General features: G+C 42.6%; 1 protein-coding gene across 6 annotated transcripts in view; it reads right to left on the reverse strand.

Moving 5' to 3' along the window:
- ELOVL5 (ELOVL fatty acid elongase 5) overlaps positions 1-23,315 on the reverse strand; it is a 38,249-nt gene that overhangs the window by 9,300 nt on the left and 5,634 nt on the right. For 5 of the 6 annotated variants that reach the window (XM_076332936.1, XM_076332935.1, XM_076332938.1 and 2 more), the window contains 2 exons: positions 7,815-7,883; positions 5,678-5,865 (listed from right to left, as the gene is read on the reverse strand). In XM_076332936.1, the coding sequence (XP_076189051.1) occupies positions 5,678-5,865; positions 7,815-7,872 (246 nt within the window). In that variant the 5' untranslated portion in view covers positions 7,873-7,883. Of the gene's footprint in view, positions 1-5,677; positions 5,866-7,814; positions 7,884-8,531; positions 8,550-23,315 lie in introns of those variants that run through there. The other variant, XM_076332939.1, reaches the window with a different exon arrangement.

The raw sequence follows: 23,315 nt of genomic DNA on the forward strand, positions 1-23,315 counted from the left end.
ATTTAGAGAAAGGAAAAAAAAAAAAAAAAAAAAAAAGGAGACATCTAGTTATAACATATAGACCTGGAATTATCTCGTGTATTAGAGTGAGAGCAGGGCAGCCGTGCACATTGACAGCAGACCCAAGCAATTTCTCTATCCAAGCAGCAAAGGGAACGCAGCCACAGGAGGACTCCTCTCCCGGCCGTGAGGAAGACACTGATGCACAAAGCACACCAGTTTAAAAGCAGTACCCTGCTGAAGTACCAGCTACGTCCTGGAGCAAGCCTTGCACCAAACCGCTCTTAGGGCCTGGCTTCGCGAGTGCCCGCCAGTCCCTCAGACAGAAGACCACATTGTGCTGTGATCGTGTTGTTAAGAGCTTACAGATGTTTTCATACAGTTCTCATAGTTCAAGGAAGTGTTAGGAATAGAGGGATAATCACAATGTTTATATTGTAATTAATCCAAATAGCATCCATCACTAACCCTGCGGTCCATAAACTTCTCCCAAGGAAAGGCTAGCATAGTGAAACCCAAAGAGCTTTCCTTGCAAGTGATACAGGTCCCCTACCTAAAGTGTGACCCAACCAAAGGTGTCTGGATGGATCCCACCTCTCTGAAGGGCAAAGGCACCAGCGTGGCTATAGGTAGCTTCAGCTAAACCCAAGTACTCCGTTTCCAGAAGAGCATAGAACTCCTAGCATATTATTATAATACTCTCACAGGCACAGGGGTTTAAATGATAGAAGCAAAGCAACATTTGTAGGAAATGGTAACATCTTTCATCATATAAATAGTTAGTATAGTTACAAAAATAATTTAATCCCTCCCTTTCCAGAAGGAACTAAATGGTGAAAAGCTGCTACTGCTGCCCACAAACTGCTGCTGGTGCCAACAAATGTTGCTTGGCGCAACATACAACACACACGGATAATCCTTTTTCCGAGTTAGCCAGCTGCTCCTTTGCCTGACACCACTATCTCTTGCACCCACAATACTTTCAGCACATGCTGGAAGGCTTCAAAAAATGAAACCAACAGGCCACTCTGAGACCTGACCACGAATGGTTCCCAAATGGCTCTGTTATGCATGGGGCTGGGCGTACAGCACCGGGGAGCTGCTTATGTGCCACCTAGAAAGCAATAAATGGAGGTGTCATAAATTGCCAGCTAGTGCATTTAAGTCATTGCTCATGCTTCTTGTGGTCTGTGTCCCGGATGGCCAGAGTTTCTAACCCCTCCTTACAGCTACTCCACAGCAGGTCTCAACTTGCCTGGCACTCCTTATCCTCCCAGCGACGGGCTGGTGGCTCCTCAGCCACCCCAGGCTTGAGGCAACCTTTTCCTGCCTGCCATCCCTAGGAAGCCCTTCATCTCAGGTTGGCAGGAGCCCAGGCTTGCTAATGGCATTGCTGATGCGCAACCACAGGCATATCTTCTCTCGAGAAATTAACCTGTCTTGAAAAGGCTGACTACAATCATTTTCACCAGAGTACGCGATGTTTAGATGACACAAAAAGAGACAGCTCCTTCATAATCCAATTAAAATGGTACTCAAAGTCAACGTTAAGTTCTTTGGCTCAGGGAAGAACCCTGCAGCTTGAAGTTGCTTTTGTGCTCAAGCAACTCGTACTTCCTTCCCCTGCACTGAAAATTTCTTTTTAATATTGCTTTCATTTTGTGATTCCGTTGCTGAATTCTTTAAAATGCTGTGGCATGTGCTTTTTTATCAACTCTGCTACCAAAATAAACCAGCACACTAACACCAGTCTGACTGGGCTGTAGGAGAGGTGTTACTGGGGAGGATTTTGTTTTCTGGTGATAAAACCAAAGTCTTGAGACTCACTGGAGAGGGGCAGATAAGGGACCCAGCACTGCATCACGCTGTCAAGGCGTGATGGGTTTAACGAGCTTCAAAACAGAGCTAGATTAGAGTGAAAAGAAGCAGAAGTTCACGTCTGATCAAAGAAAGCATACGCCTGAAATTTTATCTTTACATGAACACAGTCACCTCAGGACAGAGATAAGGGCTTTGGGACCGGTAGAGAAAGAAAGGGGAGAGGAAAGAGCAGACCGGCAGCGAGCTGCCACCTGTGGCTCACATGCCACGGCACCTCTTCACCAAGTCCCCTCCTTCCTAAAACAGGGTGCTGCTCTTAGGATGCTTTTCCTACAGCATATGCAACACCTCCCTCATCAGGAAAATCTGAGACTTTTCTCAGGCTAATTCAGTAGGGAATTAATTTTTCAGATGAAGAAAGAAGACAGTAAAGAGATCACTGTTAAGAAAGTAAGCCTTCATCACTGACCAGTTTTCTCAAATGTAAGTCTGGGTGGTCCAGATCATTTGGCTAGTTTTGCTAACAAAGACACCCAAAATAAAATAGGTCTGCGTGCTGTATGACTGGGTACCTGGCACTCTACCTACTTTGTCAAATTACCCAGCCGAGACTCGAGTAGAGAGGCATGGGCCCTACTCACAGCGTTGCAAGACAACTTGACTCATGATCCGAGAGCAGAGCAGCGACACGGGTGGAAGCAGTGCTGCCTCTGCTGCCCTAACTACTCCCGCGGCTCTTTCAGAAACAGCCATGCCAGCCAGCGGGTGATTAACCCATAACCCCTCTGCCAGCCGCCCCGCTACACACCTTCTCCACCACGCAGGAGGCCAACCCTTGCTGCCCCTGCCCAAGACAGGAACGTTATTTCCCCTCAAAGTCCAAGCACTGTAAATGTATATAGAATAAAACGTTGTTTCCCTCTAACGAGCATCCCCTCTTCCTGAGGTACGGGCATGATGATGCCTGCCACTGCAGCGTCAGCCTGGAGAAACCTCTCCCGCTCCCCCAGGTCTTGCCTTTTATATTGTCTGGGACAAGCACAGACCACTACCATGTTCTGCTAATACCAGAACCCAGCCCGGTCACTAAATGCCCAAATAAATAATTTATAGCAAGTACACACAGAAACTACTATCTTAGGAATTCCAAATAAGAGGTATAAGATTTCTAGTGTTTTTAAAATAAAGTTATATTACATCAGTAGACCAAATGGTGCAAGTATATAATAACTAGAATTATACAAATCCTACAATGCAAAAATTTTCCCCCATGTTATTGTATACAAACATTCAGATGTAAAGGTCAGAAAACCAAGTAGGTCATCTTTCTCATCCTAGCTGGGAGGATGCCTCACTTTAACATCTTGTTTTGGTCATATAATATTTAAACTGAGCTGTGATGCTATGAATCATGACCTGAATCACCACAGCTATAACTCAGGAAAAACTCCAAAGCAGGGTTTCAGGTATATCATATGCAAGCTATTAAAGCAGCTTATTTTCAGACAGGCTACTAAACAAGTTCGTAAGTGGTGATGTTTTATGATTTTCCTTAAACTAGGACAGTTTAATCCATCTGAAACTCAAAGTGACAACAAGGAAGAGAACAGGGAGTTACATCTCCTTTTTGAATGCTCCTCTTCACCATTTTATCTTAAAAGAGAGTACATATACTATAAAGTGCTACTGATGTATGGCTAATCCTTCAAAGCCAAATTTCCATGACTGACGTGATCCGAGCGAGGGTATCGCCTGCTTCGCACTGACACAGGTAACTGCGGAGGCACTACAGCTAGAGAACGTACCTGGAGGTGCAGGAAGCTGATTTCTTTCCCTATCACCCGGCCCTTCGGCTCTCTCCCAGCAAACATCAAGCAGTGCAGTGTTATGCCAGCACGGCTCTCTACTTGGCAGCATTTTTATGGGATCAGTCCCTTGTTGCAGAACATCGCTTGCCCTCATGTCTACCTTGGAAGTGCTGTCAGACACATTTCGTTGCAACTATCATGAGTTTAATAGTCTTCATAACACTATAGCTTCGTGTATTCCCATTTATAAAGAGAAGGTATATTTACACCACCACCAGTGAACACTTCCATATAGGTAACGTTACATTAAGAGCAACATTCACTTTGATGTAAAGCATTTCACTATATAGGAGGGAGGAGCCTTAATATTCAGTGTATTATAGTTGCCTCATGCCTTCACAATATGAGGGCTATTCAGCTGGTTACAAGTATGAGGACTTCTTCAGCATGCAATAAATAGTCCTTTCTTGGTAACCAGTTCATTGTTAGCGAGAAAAGTCTGTGTATATAAAGGCATTTACGAGATCAACGGTTCAGATCTTTTCCATTGTTTAAATTTATCAGCAGGTTTTGTAACACAGCAGAATGTTACAATAATTTTCATTTGGAAACTATGAGTATTATTCCAAGTATTCAAGGAGAAAAGATTGGCTAACCTCAAAGTTTTATCCATACTTAGTACAACTGAAGAAAAGTCTGCACTTTTAAACCCCCAATAACATAATTGGAGGTTAAAACAATAGATTATTATATAATTATAAATAATAGCTGCATAAAATAATGCAGATGTTGTCCATGAAGTCCACAGCAACACTACTTTTAGACAAATGAAACAGATCAACACACAGATTTTTCTGGATTATAACATCCTGACAGGGAGGTTAGAAATGTAAGCACATCAAGAATACAAATTATTCCAAGTACCTACTGAATCCAAAACTGCTCCCCCCCAAAGAATTAAGTATCAAAGTTCTTAATAACCCAACTCAGTAATTTCTAACTAGACAATTCACTACACAAGAGAAATAACTTTAAATTTAAATCACTTCCTATCTAAACACTCATCTTGTAAAACACTATAGAATTAACTACAAACTTAAAGGAGAATTACAGCTTGTGTATACTTCTAAGCAAATGCAAAAAAACAACAACAACAACAAAAAGATTAGTAGTTTTAACTCTAGCTTGTAATCGCATGTTGAAAATGAAATCTGTCCTTAGAGAAAGGAGAAATGCTTTTGGTTAAAAGTAAGCCAGAGCATTCTGTACATTAAAGCCACACATTCAATCATTTTCTGACCACATTCTTATTTACACTGCCATAGTTCTTCATTTTCACTTTAATCAAAAACATACCGTTCTGAGTAAAAGCAGCTAACGTGCTCTCTGGGAAGTGGAAAACTTTATACTGCCTAAATCTTTGTTTTGTTAGGAAAGAAAATAAGTCCACAGAAAGTCCAATTCAGTTTGAAATGTATTTGTATGGTCAGATTTTAACTTCCAAGAAATAGATGGATCACAACAGCGTTGATGCAATTGTTTTGGCAAAACTAGGGGGACAGAAGCTATTGCAGGCTTACAGAAATAGATGCTAAGAGTGTGTGCATGATTAAACACATTTAAGTAAAACACGTTTTGCACTCCAAAACAGGCTGTAATTTTGCTACCGAGTACTTTGTACAACCCACCAGCATGATCACGTTGAGCCTGACTTCTAGGCAAGGAGGAGTTACTGAAGGAGTAGCCAGGTTCATGCTGAAAGATCAGGCCTTCACTTGCACTGAGCGAGGAAAGTGCACCTGAAACGTTGCTCATCAAGGTCACCACAGATGTTTAAGGGAAGGTTTGTTTCGTACCATCCTTACAAGTAACAACATTACAGCTACAGTTTTCTCCCCTGAGAAGTGACATTGAAGAACGGTTGCAACGTTTCTGCATGTGTTTCCCCAGGTTTAGGAGGACTGTCCTCATACGTCATTTTCAACATAAGCCAATATAATTAAAACAGATACTGCAAAATAACCCCAACCCAACCCCTTTTCTCCTACCTCATAAAACATATACAGAGAAAGCAGTGTAAGTCCAAGGTTGTAGATGACTAGAATACCCCTGCACGAGAACGGTTGCTTATTCCGCATGTACTTTGGTCCTAGCCATACGATTAGTAAGTACAAGACTGAGAAGATAAAGGTAGGTGTATAGTTCTCCAGAAGAAGCCATCCTTTTACTCTGGGGTCTGAAACAAACAAACAAAAACATACAAAGACTTAGATTTTGTAAGGGGAAGAGTTCAATGCATCCAGAAAAAGCTGTACCCAATATGCTTCTAGCGCTGGAATTACCGGAGAAAGACGAAGGGAAGAGCAGCAAGCCCTTTTGCTAAGGGCCGCATTGCTCATTACAAAAAACTTTCACAAACAAGATTTTAGTTATACAGTTGTTAAAGAAAACAGAAATAATCATTTTTCTAAGGCAAAGATATTCCTAAATTATTACCGCTATTATTTTTAAATACTCATTACCATTCAGAATCGTTGTCCATACCACAGATGAGCTTAAATTACAAAGAAAATTATAAAGAAAAGCTTCAATGACCCTCTCCCTCATATTCTCTCAAATCAACCTTTCCTGATAGTACACACCTTTTTTCCTCACAGAGCCAGCAAAGCTAAGAGTGAAGCAGATACCTTTGTGGTTATCAGTGGATGATCCTGATAACTATTTTCTAATCAATATTAACCCAATAGACTTATGTATGTGCTACTCAAGAGGATTAAATTTTTGAGTCCTTGTACGAGCAATGAAACACAAAGCAGTCATTCCAGTCTGACTAACCAGTCCTGTTGGCAGTATGTCGACTGCTCAGGAAAAGCACATAAACCACCCCGAACGAGAGGCTTTCAGGGGAACACTTGGGACAAGTGCTTGATCCTTCTGAACCACAACTGTGTTGTCCATACCCAGCAACAGCACAGCATTTCACTCCTCTCACTGAAGTCGGCCCAAAGGATTGAAACCAAGATTACCAAACCATAAATGAACAATTCGAGTATTGCTGGCATTCACAGCCCTGACTTAATTTTAAAGGAGTCATATGTGGATCCTGAACGTAAGAAATGAGGCCTTAAAACGTAGGCTGGGAAGTAGTTAAGAAAGCCGGGGAATTGTTTGGATTTGCCACCTTTATGGCTCATTATTTTTAAGACACGGCAAGTACAGACCACATGCCAGCACATGCAAAAAGTTGTATCACAACATCCAGACTAATTTAAACGGGCTTAGTATGAAGAGGGGGGCACCAAGGGCACCAAGCTACTTAAAAGCAAACAGAAAACACGTTTTGAAGGATTGGAGGCTTGTTCTACCTCCTGTGGACTTTGTCTTGCGAGGAGGCAGCACCACCACCAGAGTTTCACTGGGACAAAGAAAGAGGTAGGAAAGATGCTACCGAAGCAATCAGAAGAAGAAAGCACATGCCACTGAGTAGCATTCCTACACACACTGTGTACGGGATGCTGATATTTAATCACCCCCGGTCAGGACCAGGTGGAACTGGGCCATCCCTACCCTAGGTGGAAGCCCTCACCACGAACCCATCACCCGTCCCCTGTCCCACTGCCTTCCTTGAGCTGACCAGGATTGCTGTTCTCCACCTGTAGACTTTTTCCCAGTGAAAAACCTACCAAAACCATTGTTTCTTTAAAAAGAATGGTTTCAAAGAAGCAATGCTTTCCAAAAACTACAGATTTTTTCAGTGAAAAATTCCTTAGCAGCTCTAGTTATGAGGGAAAGAGTATTTTTATTTGTCAAATGCAAATTAAAAAAATATTTTTTTAAATGAAAGCTATTACTAAATTCTTAAAAAAAAAAAAAAAAAAAGGGCAACAAAGATCTGAGTAAGGAAAGTCGTTCACTAAGACTAACAACATGAGCTTAACTGATACTAAGAATAGCACCTATGATTGTCATAGCTGAAAAATTAGCAGCTCTTCAGGTCAAAAGATCAGAAGCATTGAATAAACTTTCTTATTTATTACAGAATCATACATTTTGATGCTTTGCAGATACTAAAGAAAGTAGTCACCTGTCAACGTCAGGATGTTAGAGGGAAGCTGTTTCTTATGCTCTAGTATCTGCATTTCAGTATCAGTTTTATTTATGTATTTAATTTTTGACAAATCTTACCTCTGGGTCCAAGCCAAACATCAAGGTAGCTATTGATTGTTTTATCCAGAAGTTCCATTCTACAACCTACTGAAATGGAAAGAAGAGGAGAAAGTTAGCTCTTCAGCTCATGAAAATAATTTAATCATCTGAACACCATCTGTTAGGGTTAACAAAGAAAAGACTAACATGCAAAAATTGCAGCAGACATAGTGGACATTACCAGCATATATAAAGTACATAAAGCTTATTCTAGTGTCAGAGAGCCACTGGTGTAAGAGCAGTATTTCCCACTGAAGTATTTAATCATGGATCTAGATACACAGAAGCTTAAAATAATGAGTTCAGATTAACTTGAAATTCTTTTTAATTCTGTATTTTGTAAGTGCAAATACCGGATGACATCTTGCAAGATCCCTCTGCAAGGAGGAGGAGGAGGATTGGACCTTGAGAAAGCCAACAACATTGAAATTCTCAAATAAACACTATGAAGCTCTTTTAACAAAGAGCCTTGAATAGCTGGCAACGCTAGCTGGGGAGGAGGAAGGAAGGAAAAAAAGTGGAAACTGGCCTGCTATCACTTTTGCGGATAGGCGACTGATTACAGCTGATTAACAGCCTGTAAAATCAAGAGATCGACAGCCACCAAATGACAGAGAGGGCTGCAGAGGCAAAGGAAAGAACATTGCAGTTCGTGGCATAAGCATCTCCAGTTCCAGAAACTGCTTAAGACATTACCAGATAAAACTCATCCAACATCAGCACAGTAGAGTGATTCAAATGTCATCTGTCAGCTCCTCACGTGGCCAGTATTTATTGGTAGCACCTGGTGTATATATTGCGGTACATAAGTCACTGTACCTCCCTAAGGTTAAAGCAGGAAAGAAGTAGCCACACTTTCCATGAGCAGGGACAATTGTACATGAAGCTGTTCTCAAGAGAAGAGGAAGTAATTTTTTTCTTGATTAAGAAAAAAACCCAAAAACCCAAACCCTTCCAATTTCCTCTTTTCTATCCAGAACTGTACTGAACGTTCACTAAAATAATTGTATCCATTTTTAATAGGATAGTTTTCATTCTGGGTGTTTCTCCCCCACGAAGTACTAATACTAACAGCAGTTTTTAGTTATGGGGAAATAACGTAACCAACACATAAGCTGTCAACGTACCCGCAGCACAAACCAAAACAATTACCCGAGTTTACATGTAGTTGCTAACAACAAAACCTCTATTTTTTTCACTTCTAGCTAAAGAAACATCTCTTCCACCTGTGAAAACCCTGCCTCTAGGGGATTTCTGATTTACACAAGTAAAATGAATAGCAGGTCCTCTGGTTTTAGTCAGCTGGGACTGACACCCCCATTTCTTTTGAGTCCAGCAAGGAAAGCCAAGCAGGATGCAAACGACGTCCTCTCCCCGGTCCAAAGCAGGACTGGGAGCCACCCGGCCCGCACAGGGGCTTTGGCTTCCCATGGGACCAAGAAAATACAATGGGCTTGGATACGTGCATTTACATCTCGTGGTCTTCTATGTAAGTCCACATCCCTTTCATCGGAGGGCTCCAGACAGGAGGCTGACACGCTCGCCGAGGATTTCTGGCTGCACCCCCAACCCACCGTTTCCTTGGGGCTCTCGGGGACATGTGCAGAAGAGGACTTTCCCCTCCGCATCCATCAAGTCTTTGTACCGCTTTGGACTACACAAAGGCACAGAAACTTCCCTGGAATCTGGTCACCAGCCACAAACAAAAGAGCTTGATTAAAATAACCAGGAGTGTTAAAAGTCTTTTGCAGTCCTGATTCATATCGGTTTTATTTTCCGACTGAAGAAGCCCAGCCCAAATAAGTACACACTTCACAAGATGGTGCATTTTTGGGATTCTGTCACCTCACCAGCTATGGCACACAAACTATGAGCGCCTGCATGAACGGCCACAGCACTGGCACGCTGGTGTCCTAGGAATAAGGAAACTTAACCGAGCAGCCTATGCTGTGCTACAAGAAGCATGAACATCAGGAAGACTGTGAGAAATGAGTATATAATTTCCAAGGAGAAGAAAGTAAGTTATCCAGAGCAAGCTCTTCTTTTCTTTTTTATCCACCTCTTTTTTTTTTAAACTGTCAGCTATTAAATATCGCCAGGAAAAGAACTCCCCAGCAGATAATTAATTTTGTTGCTTGAAATCCCCACTTACTCAATTTGTCTGTCACTCCTTTGATCCAGTGCCGATTCATTTAGTTACGCAGCGCTGCATCATCCAATAACCCAGCATCTGTGCCTGACTTAAACTCCCCTTTTTGCAGAGGAAGACTTCAGATGGGAGAGTTTGTTTCAAAAACAAAGGTTAGGTATACAAAAATATACAAAAAAGCTCAATTCAGAACTGACTTGCTATATACTGTTGTTTGCTGGACACTGAAATGCAGGTATGTAAATGAAACTACTAAGAAAGCAGAAACAAACTCCGTCTAGCTATAGCAAAGACAGCAAGAAATGAAACTCCATGTTCAACCCTTCCATAAAATTGGAAGAACTCATTCCCCAAGAGGAGGAGGCTTTCTGCAGAGGTCTCAGCTTTTTTGGGCTGCTACCCCAAAGCAGCTTTTTGTGCCAGCATTATCAGACAGCAGATTGTAAAAGGCATAACGAAGGAAGATCTACTCCTGGTGTCGATTTCCAGAATTTGCAGAAAAAGAAATTGTTTCAAAAGGAACTCACTTGTGTAACAGAAAAACAGAGGGAAACAATCTGCTTTTGTTCCAGAGGGGGTCATGTGAAAATGCATCAAGTCTCCTGCCAACAGCCACACAACATTAAACACTGCTTCAACAGCAGCAACTACAAGGGTTCTTTTTTAATTAGAATAGTTTCCCAATTCAGAGGAACATCGACTCCCAGAAAAATTAAACCAGTGGCCATTTGAAACACTGTAATTGCATATTTCCTAATACTGAAAGTAAGCAAATTCTGCAGCTGACCACATTCACGAGCAGATCACTAGCCACGCTCCTTTACCTAGACGTCATCCCCCAGCAAGGCACACTATTCATAGAATCATAGAATAGTTTGGGTTGGAAGGGACCTTTAAAGGTCATCTAGTCCAACCCCCCTGCCATGGGCAGGGACATCTTCAACTACATCAGGTTGCTCAGAGCACCGTCCAGCCTGACCTTGAATGTTTCCAGGGATGGGGCATCCACCACCTCTCTGGGCAACCTCTTCCAGTGCTTCACCACCCTCAGCGTAAAAAATGTCTTCCTTAGGTCTAGTCTAAATCTAACCCCCTTTAGTTTAAAGCCATTCCCCCTTGTCCTGTCACAACAGGCCCTGCTAAAAAGCTTGCCGCCAGCTTTTTTATAAGCCCCCTTTAAGTACTGATAGGCTGCAATAAGGTCTCCCCAAAGCCGCCTCTTCTCTAGGCTGAACAGCCCCAACTCTCTCAGCCTTTCTTCAGAGGAGAGGTGTTCCATCCCCCTGATCATTTTTGTGACCCTCCTCTGGACCCGCTCCAACAGGTCCGTGTCTTTCTTATGCTGAGGGCTCCAGAGCTGGACGCAGTACTGCAGGTGGGGTCTCACCAGAGCAGAGCAGAGGGGCAGAATCACCTCCCTCGACCTGCTGGCCACGCTTCTTTGGATGCAGCCCAGGATACGCTTGGCCTTCTAGGCTGTGAGCGCACATTGCTGGCTCATGCCCAGCTTTTCATCCACCAGGACCCCCAAGTCCTTCTCAGCAGGGCTGCTCTCAATCCCTTCATCCCCCAGCCTGGATTGATACCGGGGGTTGCCCCGACCCAGGTGCAGGACCTTGCACTTGGCCTTGTTAAACCTCATGAGGTTCACACAGGCCCACTTCTCGAGCTTGTCCAGGTCCCTCTGGATGGCATCCCGTCCCTCTGACATGTCAACCACACCACTCAGCTTGGTGTCATCTGCAAACTTGCTGAGGGTGCACTCGATCCCACTGTCTATGTCATTGATGAAGATATTAAACAGTACTGGTCCCAATACGGACCCCTGCGGGACGCCACTCGTCACCAATCTCCATCTGGACATTGAGCCGTTGACCACTACCCTCTGGATGCGACCATCTAACCAATTCCTCACCCACCGGACAGTCCACCCATCAAATCCATACCTCTCCAGTTTAGAGAGAAGGATGTTGTGGGGGACCGTGTCAAAGGCCTTAACAGAGGTCCAGATAGACGACATCTGTAGCCCTATTCGGTGCTTACGTTCAGAAAAAAAAGATGACCCAATTATGCCACACACTACTTTTTAAAACAGGTACCTCTATATACACTAGTTATTTTTCCTAACCTGCCTTTCTACAATAGGCAAGAAAGAAATCATCCTCTCTGCTACCAAATTTTACCAGTGCAGTAAGGCCCCTGAACACCAGGGCAAGCTGGATCAGAGTCTGGAAGCACTCAGGCTTACAACCTGAAAGATGCTTTACTCCTTCAAGTCCAAATATTTAATCCAGGAAGACACATATCTGATGTTTTAAACAAAACAAAATTACTGGACTTCCAATTCTGCAACACAAACATAATGAAAGCTAAAGTTGCACCTTGCCCTAACAAGATCAAGCCCCATCATTAAAATACTACTTTTTCAAAAATCCTCTGGATTTAGATAGACAGGGTTTTTTTTGGATATCCACGGAACATTTTGCATCCTTGGTCCACTTCTGGCGCTATGAGCTGGGACACGCACTACGCTCCAGCAGCCACCCATGTGTTTGGGCAGATGATGTGAGCTCTGCCCTGCCGCTCAGTCCGGGCATGGATGGCCCCCATGCTCCTTGGTGTGGCAACCGAAAATACAGGCCAAAGGCTACAGAGAAATATGCTTTTCTTGCAGTATATATTTTTTTTAAATTTATTTAGGAAAGTTTTTCATACAGGCTACCAGCAGTGATGACCTGCTCTTCTAATGCACTTCACTACTCTCTGAGGAAAGGGCTACTAAATGTTGAAGTATTTTACCAGCTCCTGCCCTTCAAAGGGAATTCTCTCATACGCTTTTCACAGAAAATACATTCTGGGGGATTTATGCCAAAAAGTGATTTAAGAATTCTTGGTCACATTTTAATGTTGTTTCTTGAGTTTCTTCTTGGAGTAACTTCAGTTTCCAGGTGCAAAGATAAGGCACGAAAATATAAAGGTTTGCCCCCTGTCCCATGCCACCCTTTTTAAGCAAACCAAACAGCAGCAACATTTTGGGCTGAAAGCTCAAAGGATTGGGAGCCTGTTCCCTTTCAGCAGGATCCTCCAGCTCTCACCCTGTTGCTCGAGAACTCCCTGAAACAACAGATCCCAGTTTTCATATTTAAGTGCCTGAACTTGGGTTCCAAAAAAAATCCCCAAAATAGGCATCTATAATAATCGTGCTGGCTTCTGAGAGCAACGCGCCATCAGGCCTGGCTGCTCAGCCTTCTTGGAAAACAGCCACTTTCTCCGTTCTTAAATTAGGACTTCGAAGCCTAATTTTAGGCACTTGATTTTGGAAATCTTGAATTGTGTTCTCTTGTTAGTGATGTTTCCCAGTCCCTGCCACTGCAGAAGTGACTTCTCTTTTCCCTCCTCCAAAAGTACAAACTATCCCTCCTCCAGAAACACAACGATCACACTGCTGTTTGCTTTTGTAAATGTACTGGAATTGAAAACGCTCAGCTGCTTGAGAACTGGAAGAGAGCACCAATAATCAAAGCTGTCAACCATTTTCTGTCCATTTTCCAAAGCTGCCCAGTTTCTCCTTTCTATTCCCAAAGCCTTAACTGCCCCTTGCACGTATTCTCTTTGCCTTTCAACTTGCTGCCAACCCCAGATTCCCTTTTTTTGCCCTTTCTGAATACCTTCTTAGGTCCCAAGCATGCTTAACGTTAGCAATAAAAAGGAGTTTGGAATAAATCATAGTCCATATTGACCTGAGAGTGCAAGTACATTTATTTTATGGGAAACTAGGTGAAGCATGAGTGCTGTGGATTTTGCACTTTAGTTTTGTTAAAATGCAAGAAACTATTTTTAAACTTTATTTTGCAACCATATCTCTAGCAAAGCGATGCAGATTTTTGGCCCACCTTGCATCAGCGGCAAATCCTCCAGCCTGCTGCTGACTCATCGGGACCCACAGTGCTGAGCTTTCACGCTCACCAGCAGCACCAGCGTAAGGAAGTTTAGAAATAAATGATTTGTATGAAACTCAGGGAAGCGTAAAAAATGCGGGACAAAGGAGAGAAGCTAGTCTCAAACAGTTTAACCTCAAAGGTATTTCAAAATGTTCAAAAACGCAGGTGGTAAAGGAAGACTTTGGCCAGTTAACTAGGGGGATGATTACATGCCATTACTTTTCCTGTCATTCCACCCCCCAAATCCTTCAGTAATTATTACCTTCATACATAAATACAGTTGTGGTAATTAAAGTATTTTACAGAACAGAAACAAATACAAGAAAGGATACTGCAAAACGGAATAACTGATTGTGCTCAATACCCAATACCTCATTAAAACAGAATCTAATAATCTTCAGATAGGTGAGTTAAGACAAATCATAGGTCCTTGCAATTTTATTCACATTTTCAGCAGATCTAAAATAGTTCAAATTAGGATCTGAGCATCCTAGGATTAGGACATTCACATGCATTTCATCGCAGTCAACAGCTCTTGCTGCGCCGCCGCATAACTTCAGCCAGAGGGAAAACACTGAGGGCGATGGCGAAGCAGGAGGAGCAAGTTGGAAGCAACCACACAAATGCACCCATGGAAGTACTAAGAATCAGAAGAAAATGGTACACCACCACCTCTCCATCCCAGAAGGATGCATCCAGCATCCACCTACAAATAAGGATCTCTCGTGCTGCAAAGCCCCCCTTAGCAGCAGCAGATCTGGCATCCCTCAGCGCTACGGTAAAATGCTTTTTGCAACAGCATGCATTTTCCTGAAATAAAATGTTCGAGGGGGTACCCTGTGCCCGGCCGCTGCACCCATACCCCAGCACTGCGATACTGGAAACTTCCTCGCTGCTGCCAGCCTATAGCACGATGCTGTTAGAGTAGAAAGTGCAGATTGCGAAAGTATTTACAGAAATAAAATGGGGAGAAAGAAAAGGCAAAGCATGCAGGTTTATTCAACTGCTGTGTTTGTAATAGCACGCAACTATAAAATGGGCAAGGACACTACACAGACAACTCCCGGCTGGAGGTTAAAGAACTGTTGGTTTGGTTTTTTGGGGTTTGTTTTTGTTTTTTTTTTTTTAATGGGAAAGAAACAGAAGAGAGGATCTGTAGCAAGCTAGGTTAGATGGAAACAGGGAGAATATGTACATGGCCCAAGAGCTACAAGTTGATTTTTTTGGAAGAAAAGCCAAAGCACAGCATTTGCCATACAGCTTTGCTACAAAGTCCTCCTCCCCAAGCAGTATGTGAGTGTTTATTAACAGCTACTGTTTTAATCTGAATCTCCCTCTTTTTTCAAAAGCTGTGCTGGTATTGCAATTGGGAAAACGTTGCTAGCTGTAGCTCACAATGGCAAATTAGCCAGAGGAAGCCTGGGAAGCTAAAGAGAGAGATCTGAGAAGATGAAGGAGTCAAAAGCTAAGTCCAGCGGGCCACAAGGACTTCAGCTTTCATTTCAGGTCTCCTTTCTCTTATTCAAGTGCCACCTGCAAGAAGGTCTGAAAAACTCCTCTTCTCCCCTTTAATAAAGGGACTCCTCTAATCTCTGTTTGTGCACTTCACTCAAACCAACTTTTTACTTCCACAAGAGAAAAATAAAGGTACGGTCCCCAAAGCCCATTTTAATGAGCCTTCTTGATCAAAAGGCTGCATTTTCTAACAACAGAGCCAATGAGACCACAACCAACAGGATGGAGAAGCCCAGTCTTGCATGACCATTACTAGCAGCAGAGTTCAAGAGTACTGTATAGCTTCAAGACAGTAAGCTTCAATTTACTTTTTTTTTTTTTTTAATGCCCACATCTCATAATTGCATATTAAAATTTAAGAAGCAAGAATTAGGAAAAAAAAGAGTTACAAGCAGGGCAGCCCTCCCACATAAACCCTCATTTCCTCCAACACCCCGCAGCAGTGGCACCGAGTCTGAGCACCAAGAGAGCATCTGCCACCAGCCTGCCCTGTCCCCCCGCCAAAACGCTGCTGCACCAAGGTCTGAACCCAGGGGACATCTCAAGAACAAAACTGAAAGTATAGGACAGAGCTATAATTCTTGGTTATCTTCTTTGCATTTATTAGCTTGACATACGAAAGCTTGCTATCTGACCCATAAAAGCACCTGCAATTCTCCTGCACGTGTGAAACACCGTACAAAGCAAGAAATGGCTGTGTGCAGCTATCCATTAACCAAGGTTTAGCTATAAGAAGGTTGTCTGGGGTTCACATGCTGACTAGATACAGCGATCCAATAAAAAACTGAGAAATTAGAGGAAGATCATGAAAGCTGAGGGTGCAGTCATGAAGGTAATGCTACACCATGAAACACTGGCTAGTACAGGGATAACAGCGCACAGAAAACCTGAATTAAGATGCCCTGCTAAGATGCGTAGCTACAACCCCTGTGTTCAGATGGGTAAACGATACCTTTTGGAAGACCATTTGTGTTTGGGAAACCAGATCACACTGAAAAAGCACACAAACAAGTCATCCTTAGGCAAGTTACAGTATGTTAAGTATTTATTCGTGTGCTTACTTTTATTTCCAATGAGCGTGGGGTAGCACCTGGAGTGCTATGGGAGAAGTGGAAATTCCCTGGTGGGCCCTAACGCACAAAAAATACATGTAACACACTGAATTAGTTACATTCCTCAATAAAAGTGAAGTGAATTTCCACACTTTTACTTGAAGGAAGAAAAGATGCATACTGACACTGTAAATGCACACCACGGCTTGCCTTGCTGCCGTTTCTTCATACGGTCAGCCACGCTATGAGAAGTCAATCTTAAAACTTTTCTATTTTCCTGCTGTACCCCCGTGAGACATGAGTTAATCCTGTATGGCTGCAGCTGCACCAATACTTGGTGCCTTCATTTTAAGATGCTAAACATCATGTGGAGCTGAACGTCCTTGCCTGCACCAGACCTGTGTCAAACCAACCGCTGCCAAGAATCAGCAAGTTTCAGGGTACCAAATCATCACTTTAACAAGGGCCCCTGAAAACAATGACCGACTCCCAGAGCGGTTAGAAAGAAAGTATTTCTACCTGTACATTTCCTTGGTTTGATGTTGGCAGCACTTTCCTAAATGTTCCTTCATCAGAAGACCCTGCTCCAAGAGGCAATTGCTGCAATTTCTTGTATTTCATTCTTTAAGGGGAGAAATACCAACCAACCAATTAAAAGGAAATATTGTAGTGGGAAAGCTTGGTGTGATCTTATCACTGACTCTTTCTATGAACTTTAAATAGTTCATACTGGAGAAAAAAACCACACTGTTCACACATCTGGCAACTGCCAAGTTGTTTTCTACAAGCTCATAATATAAAAAACTCAGGCACCTGCAGAATTCATGTAGGGAATTCTAGCAAAATAAGTCCGTTTCCTCCAAAATTTAGCCACTCTTTCAGTAAGAGGCGACAAATTCCTGGTGCAGTGGAAATCCCACTGCCATTAAAACCTGTTCCAGTGAAGAACCCACCTAGACTGAACCCTCAGCTTTAGTGCCAAGGTGCAGAAGGTTTTACCACATTTGCTTCACACTTTCAAAAGCAACAGAGCAAAGGCAGGGTCAGTACTATAATTCGCTATAATATATCTGCTTTAAATACAGGGACAAACCAATACCCACACAAGCAGCAGGCAAGAAGTTTCCTCCCCCACGCTGCAGCTATCGTGTCCTCCGCAGAGCAGCAGTCCCCTGGAGAAGGGGGTACCAGATACGCTTCCTCTGCCACACCGCTTGTGCAAAGTCTCTCTCGAACAATGCCTTCAGCAACTTACTCGTTCCTGAAGATAAAGAAGCTCCCCTCCATACAGGCATTTTTGCTGCTCACGCCTGTTATGGTGCTGGCTTATGCCCACCGGTAACTCTCAGGCTGACGGCCACCGCATCGCCTTATTCTCACTTCAACTTCTCCATTCACCCAGGTCCACAGCTATAAAACCATGCCCGGGGCATGTAGGGGAACCGGGAACAATGAAGAACAGATCTGACGCTGCTGCAAGGGGCGCTTTCATTCCTTCCCTACACGCCGGGCAGGGTGGAAGAAAGCAGGGGGAAACTGAAGTAGCCCCAAAAAAACAACCAAGCAAGAAGATCAGCTTTCAGCCAGGTCCATCCCACCACCTGATTTACTGCAGGAGAAGCACCAGCAAAAGGCAGGCATGTGGGTGACAAAGAGGTCTTACTTGACTGAAGCTAAGCAAAGCCATCGCATCTTGCATCTTTCCGGCAAGAAACCAAGACCGTAGCAAAAAGAAAGGTAAATAAAACAGATAGACAAAAAGAAAGATACAGAATTTTTAAAGCAGAATTCTAAAGCACTCTTAAGAGAAGGACAAAATAAAATGCATTGCATACACATCATTTTACATATAGGAATGGTTCTAGTGAAAAGTGCAAGAATTGCAGAAAAAAGAAAACGTGAATCAACAAAAAGTCATACAGGATATGTTAATGTCATGCAGAGCTAACTTCCAGAGATTTCTTAAATATAATCGTAACAGCATGAACTGACAAGATTATTGCACTGTAAAAATCAAACAACAACAAAAAACCCCCCTGAAATGTTCAGAATACAAAGGAGACAGATTTTAAGATGTGTTGCTATGTTTCTGTCTTGAAAACTGCAGGACTAAGGATGGTCTCAAGGCAGGTCAGATGTGAGAGGGCAGGACTCAAGGGGAAGGGTGAGAATGTTAACTATCGAGAGACCCAACAGACGGAGACCAACGACAGATCTCTTCCAAAAAAAGGCAACTTGAATGTTTTATTCAATCTAAACACAGCAAAAGTATTCCCACAGAAACAGAGCTAATGAAAAGAAATACACAGAAAAAGATTGAAATAAAAAGCTAAACAGATGGTGAATATGACCAAAAACTCTTACTACACACTGGTCAGCCTGCAGCTGAGGACCTTGAAGACAGAGGGGAAGTATCCCCTTTAATTCTCAGCCTTAAAACATGTTATCCTGTAAGAAATGATAATCAACAACCTTACTAGTGATTTGAGAGACACCTCAAGTGCAGTAGCCTAAGACTAAATTTCAATGGGAAGTTTGATATTTTGATAATACCAAACTTTTTTTCCTTGATGCCCAAAGCTTATAATTAAATTCATTATATGAGAAAAACACATTGCTAGATAATTAGAAAGTGATTTACACATGGAAAATAAAACTCTCCTTTACTATGCTGCTTGCAGCAAAGTGAAAACCTAACTTACGGTGTATTTTATAAGCGCTCATATTTTGCCATGAGTGAAAGATAGGAAAGAATTAAGTTGCTTTTCATCAGCCACACTTGTAAGGCAACTCTTTAAACTCTGGGCAAAAGACAAGCTCTTTAGCCTCTATAGTAAAACTCTGTGCACATCTATTATACAGATGGCAATATATTAAAAGTCACTCAGCAGGTAAACCCAAACCTTTACATTCTGAGTGCACCTATTTCATATATGTTTTGTACAGACTGTGTAGGATACAGAATGATGCTTCAGGCACTGGAATTGCTTATTCATGTTGGCAGCCCTCTGAAAGTTTCCCCCTCCGGAATCTCGCCACCACCATGGCTCTATTTTTACTGCATGCTAAATGCAAAATGTGCTTTTGTGCAAAAAACTCTTTCATGAACCAATTTTTCAAATATCAAAAGACAATTCCAGTGGTTGGAGGCTATTTTTCCACAATGTTTTTATCTCCCTGCAATACAAGTCCTCCACACAGATGTGTCATCTCTAAAATAAACAGCAGCGAAGGGACTCTTCATTTAAAGCAATTCACTTACAGTCCCCGTCACTGTAGGTTCAAAGACGGTCACCTCCTCCCAAGGCCATACATCACTCCTTCAGAGGCAACACAGCACCAAAGGATGTAAAGCACTCACTCTGAGATGATCATTTTTCATACACTGTAAACGGTGGTTAAAACCTGGCAACATCCCCGTGTCCTCACCAAGTGCGTCCTTCAAGACTCAAATCTGTACTTTAACAGCTTCCTAAATGCATATTTTAAGACACAAAGTCAATCCCCACAAACGCTTAGAAAACTGAACTGTGCTGTATGCAACTGATACCCGTGTTGGTGCATCGTTTGAGCCTTATATGTTTTGTGAAACCAAAAAGTATTCAATCTGCCCAACTGGAAATTCATGATAGCTCTGCAATTGCTCAACTAGAGCTTAGTTTCAAATATCTTATCTAAATGAGCTCTGCACTGAATTTAGAAGGAACAAGCCAATTAGATGGACTTCAAAAAATGAGAGAAAAACCTTTGAAAACAACATTAGTGGTTCCTTCCTGTACCTTAATGCAACCACTTAGCAGTGGTGATAGAACAAGAAATCAATATAAAGAAGTACCAAAGGATGTTATTTTTGTTCTGCAAGGCATGGCCAGACTCACAGCCTGCTTTTGCTTGCTTCAAAGGGAGATAACGATGGTTTTGAAAGGGCAGAAGAAAGGGTAGGGAAGTTAGAGGTTCCAGGAACCTGTCAAGTAGAAGTGGAGGACCGAGTATAGCCTCTGGAGAATTACTCAGGAACCTGATGAAGGCTGCAAAACCAGAGGACAGAGCTACAACCATTTAAACTCTTATGACGAGTGGTCCGACACCATCATTGGCTCTAAAAATGGCTTACGCCCATGCACAATTTTTAGCTATAAGCAAGTAGAGGCAGCAGCAGCAGCTCATGCATTAGCAGGGCAATGATCTACACTGAAACACGGTGGCCTTTCTGTGACTACCTGTATTATTTTTTCTCCTCGTTTTTAACTGAACAGACAAGGTTTGCCAAATGCAGTACTCCTTACTGACTTGGTTAGTGCTGTCTCTCTCCATCTCTATGTAATGGGTCGGCCACCCTATATATTGCTGGTGTTCCCTTGCACTTGTGTTTTCCTCTAGCTCTTACACTGCGTTTTAACCTCTTGCAGAAGGTGATGGGGACACCCACCCAAAATTTCCCAGCCCATGGTCAAGTCTGGCAGCCGGGGCCGGGCAAGCCCAGCCACCTCTGCTGTAGCCGGAGCAAACAAGAGACTGCAGAGGAGACCGTGGTGTAAGGTGCACCTTCTGGGTGACACACAAGTCAGAAGTCAATAAAATATGAAAAAACCTGTTCAAATCTTTCACAGAAGGCTTTTCTGCTTAGGCCTGTTAAGGAGGCAGAGAAAAATCCATAAGTAACCAGGCCTGCTGGACTAGCAGCTTATTTTCTGTCACTGTATCACATATGTTAATAAAAAAAGAAAATTCTGAACCACGTTACAAGTGCATTTTCCCAATTAATGAGGCTTCATGCATGCAATAAGTCAAGCTCACAAGACTAATGTAAAGCTTAACAACACGCCAAAAGGCCACTGTACATGAGTGAACTGAGGGACAAATATATGAAGCAAGGGATAAATGCATGACCCTCATTTAAGACAAACAGCTGAGAGCTTGCACCAGTTCACAGGTACTGTGATCAGCTAAGAGCAACCTCTCCATCCCAGTACTGCAAAAGAGAAATGAACCACCAAACTGGAATCCAACATTCACCATAAGCATCTGCTACCCTGCAATCCACATAAGCATATACATAAAAATGCAAGCACAACTATCTATCATTGTGTCCTTCAAAGCCAAATCCGGATTCCTGTGCCTCTACCAACATTGTCCTGCAGCTACCACGTGAGGTCTTGCTCAAAAGCATGCGAGCAGCCATGTGAATGAATTGAACACGTAGATGCTTTTTGGTAAGCACACATGCCATGCACCCAAACTAGCATGCCATTTGAACTTCAGCATGAAAAAAGGTTTCTTGAGTGTCTTTTTCTAAAGGGCAGGGTAATGTTAAACATTGGAGAATGTCATCCTCCTAACTGGTTAAAGGTTTAATTATTGTTATTTAAGTCAAAGGTTCTCCCTACTGTTTGGCTAGGAGATGATTCTCAAAATGATGATTCAAAACATCAGCACTTTTAAAAGCCACCCAGGAGCAGGAGATAATCCTTCAGGGAAAGGTTAACGGAAGCTTTCCGATTAAATTATGTGCATAGAAATAGCACATCTAAGGGGAAGCCTGTAAAGATTAAGGTATAAAGTTCTATAGTTTCCCAAGTCTTCATCAACTCAAGTGAAACCAAACCTGAGGACACAGGACCAGCTCAAGAACTAGACCCCTTTGTTCGGACCCCTGTGTTGACAATTGATAAAGTAGTGGCAAACATACGAGTAGATTTCTTTTGCTCATTTCTAAGAGCTTCAAGACCTGATTTGATCTTCAAGACCTCTACCTGAATACGGATGCCATGGTTTTAACTCAGCAGAGGAGCTCCTCCACCAAGCTGTGGTCTGCTCCAAACCCACAACCGTACAGCATCTAAGGGAAGAAGGCATTTTCCCGTAACTAGCGCTTGCTAGGGGCTCCTTAGCCAACAAGGGCACAGCAGAAACACTGCCTTAATCCGAAATGCTTCCCAGCAAGTTTGTAACAGCATAAAGTAAGGGGAAGGGAAAAAAAAAAAGGAAAAAAGAAAAAAAAGAGCAAAACAGGCAGCAATGCAAACTTGCATGCTTATGAATTAATTAGCTAAACATATGGCCTAAAATCGTAAGATACTTTGAGGTGTATTTGGTTTAATAAGCTAAACCACATTATTCTGCAAATTAATACTTGTTAGTTGTCATCTAACACTGGTAAGACTAGTTGACATCTAACACTTAAGAACCGTGACACCAACAGAAACATCCATCAGCACGCATACGCCTTAAAAGCTGGAGTGTTACTTGAAATCAAGCCTATGTCCTTTCTGAAATCAAGTCTACGTTTTACAGCAGCGAGCCTGAACTTGCACATAGGAAGAAAACAATTACCCGCCAGTCACAGCAAAGACTGTCGGCAAGAAGAGAAACAGTTTTCTCAAGGTCACAGAGGGAGAGGAGCGCTTCCAAGCGATAACAGAAGAGGAATAGTCACTTTGTTCAAATCGCTGACCCAGTGTCTCAAAGGGTAGGGTTATGTAGGGATCAAAGAGCAGGGCAGAATTTGAAAATGCAGGAAAAAAAGGTTTATTCCATGTTTGTTGTAGCTTTGCACAAGCAAGTTTTATCTCCTGTAAATGTTAGTGCAACTCAGCGCATTCAGTCGTCACCCAAAGCATCTCACTTGGCAGGCAAATGTTCAGTACGAAGCTTTGACACGGAGGTCAATTAAATCCAGACAACTTTAGCATAAATACAAGTTCATGGAAGATTTTTATTATTTCTACCTGCTCAGTATGCTGTTGGTCATCAACGAAGCTATCATTAATGAAGCACAACCTCTACAGCTAATAATGCTTTAATAAGGGCATGCAAAACACCC

This window comes from Aptenodytes patagonicus, chromosome 3, assembly GCF_965638725.1.
Source record: "Aptenodytes patagonicus chromosome 3, bAptPat1.pri.cur, whole genome shotgun sequence".
Classification (NCBI taxonomy): domain Eukaryota; kingdom Metazoa; phylum Chordata; class Aves; order Sphenisciformes; family Spheniscidae; genus Aptenodytes; species Aptenodytes patagonicus.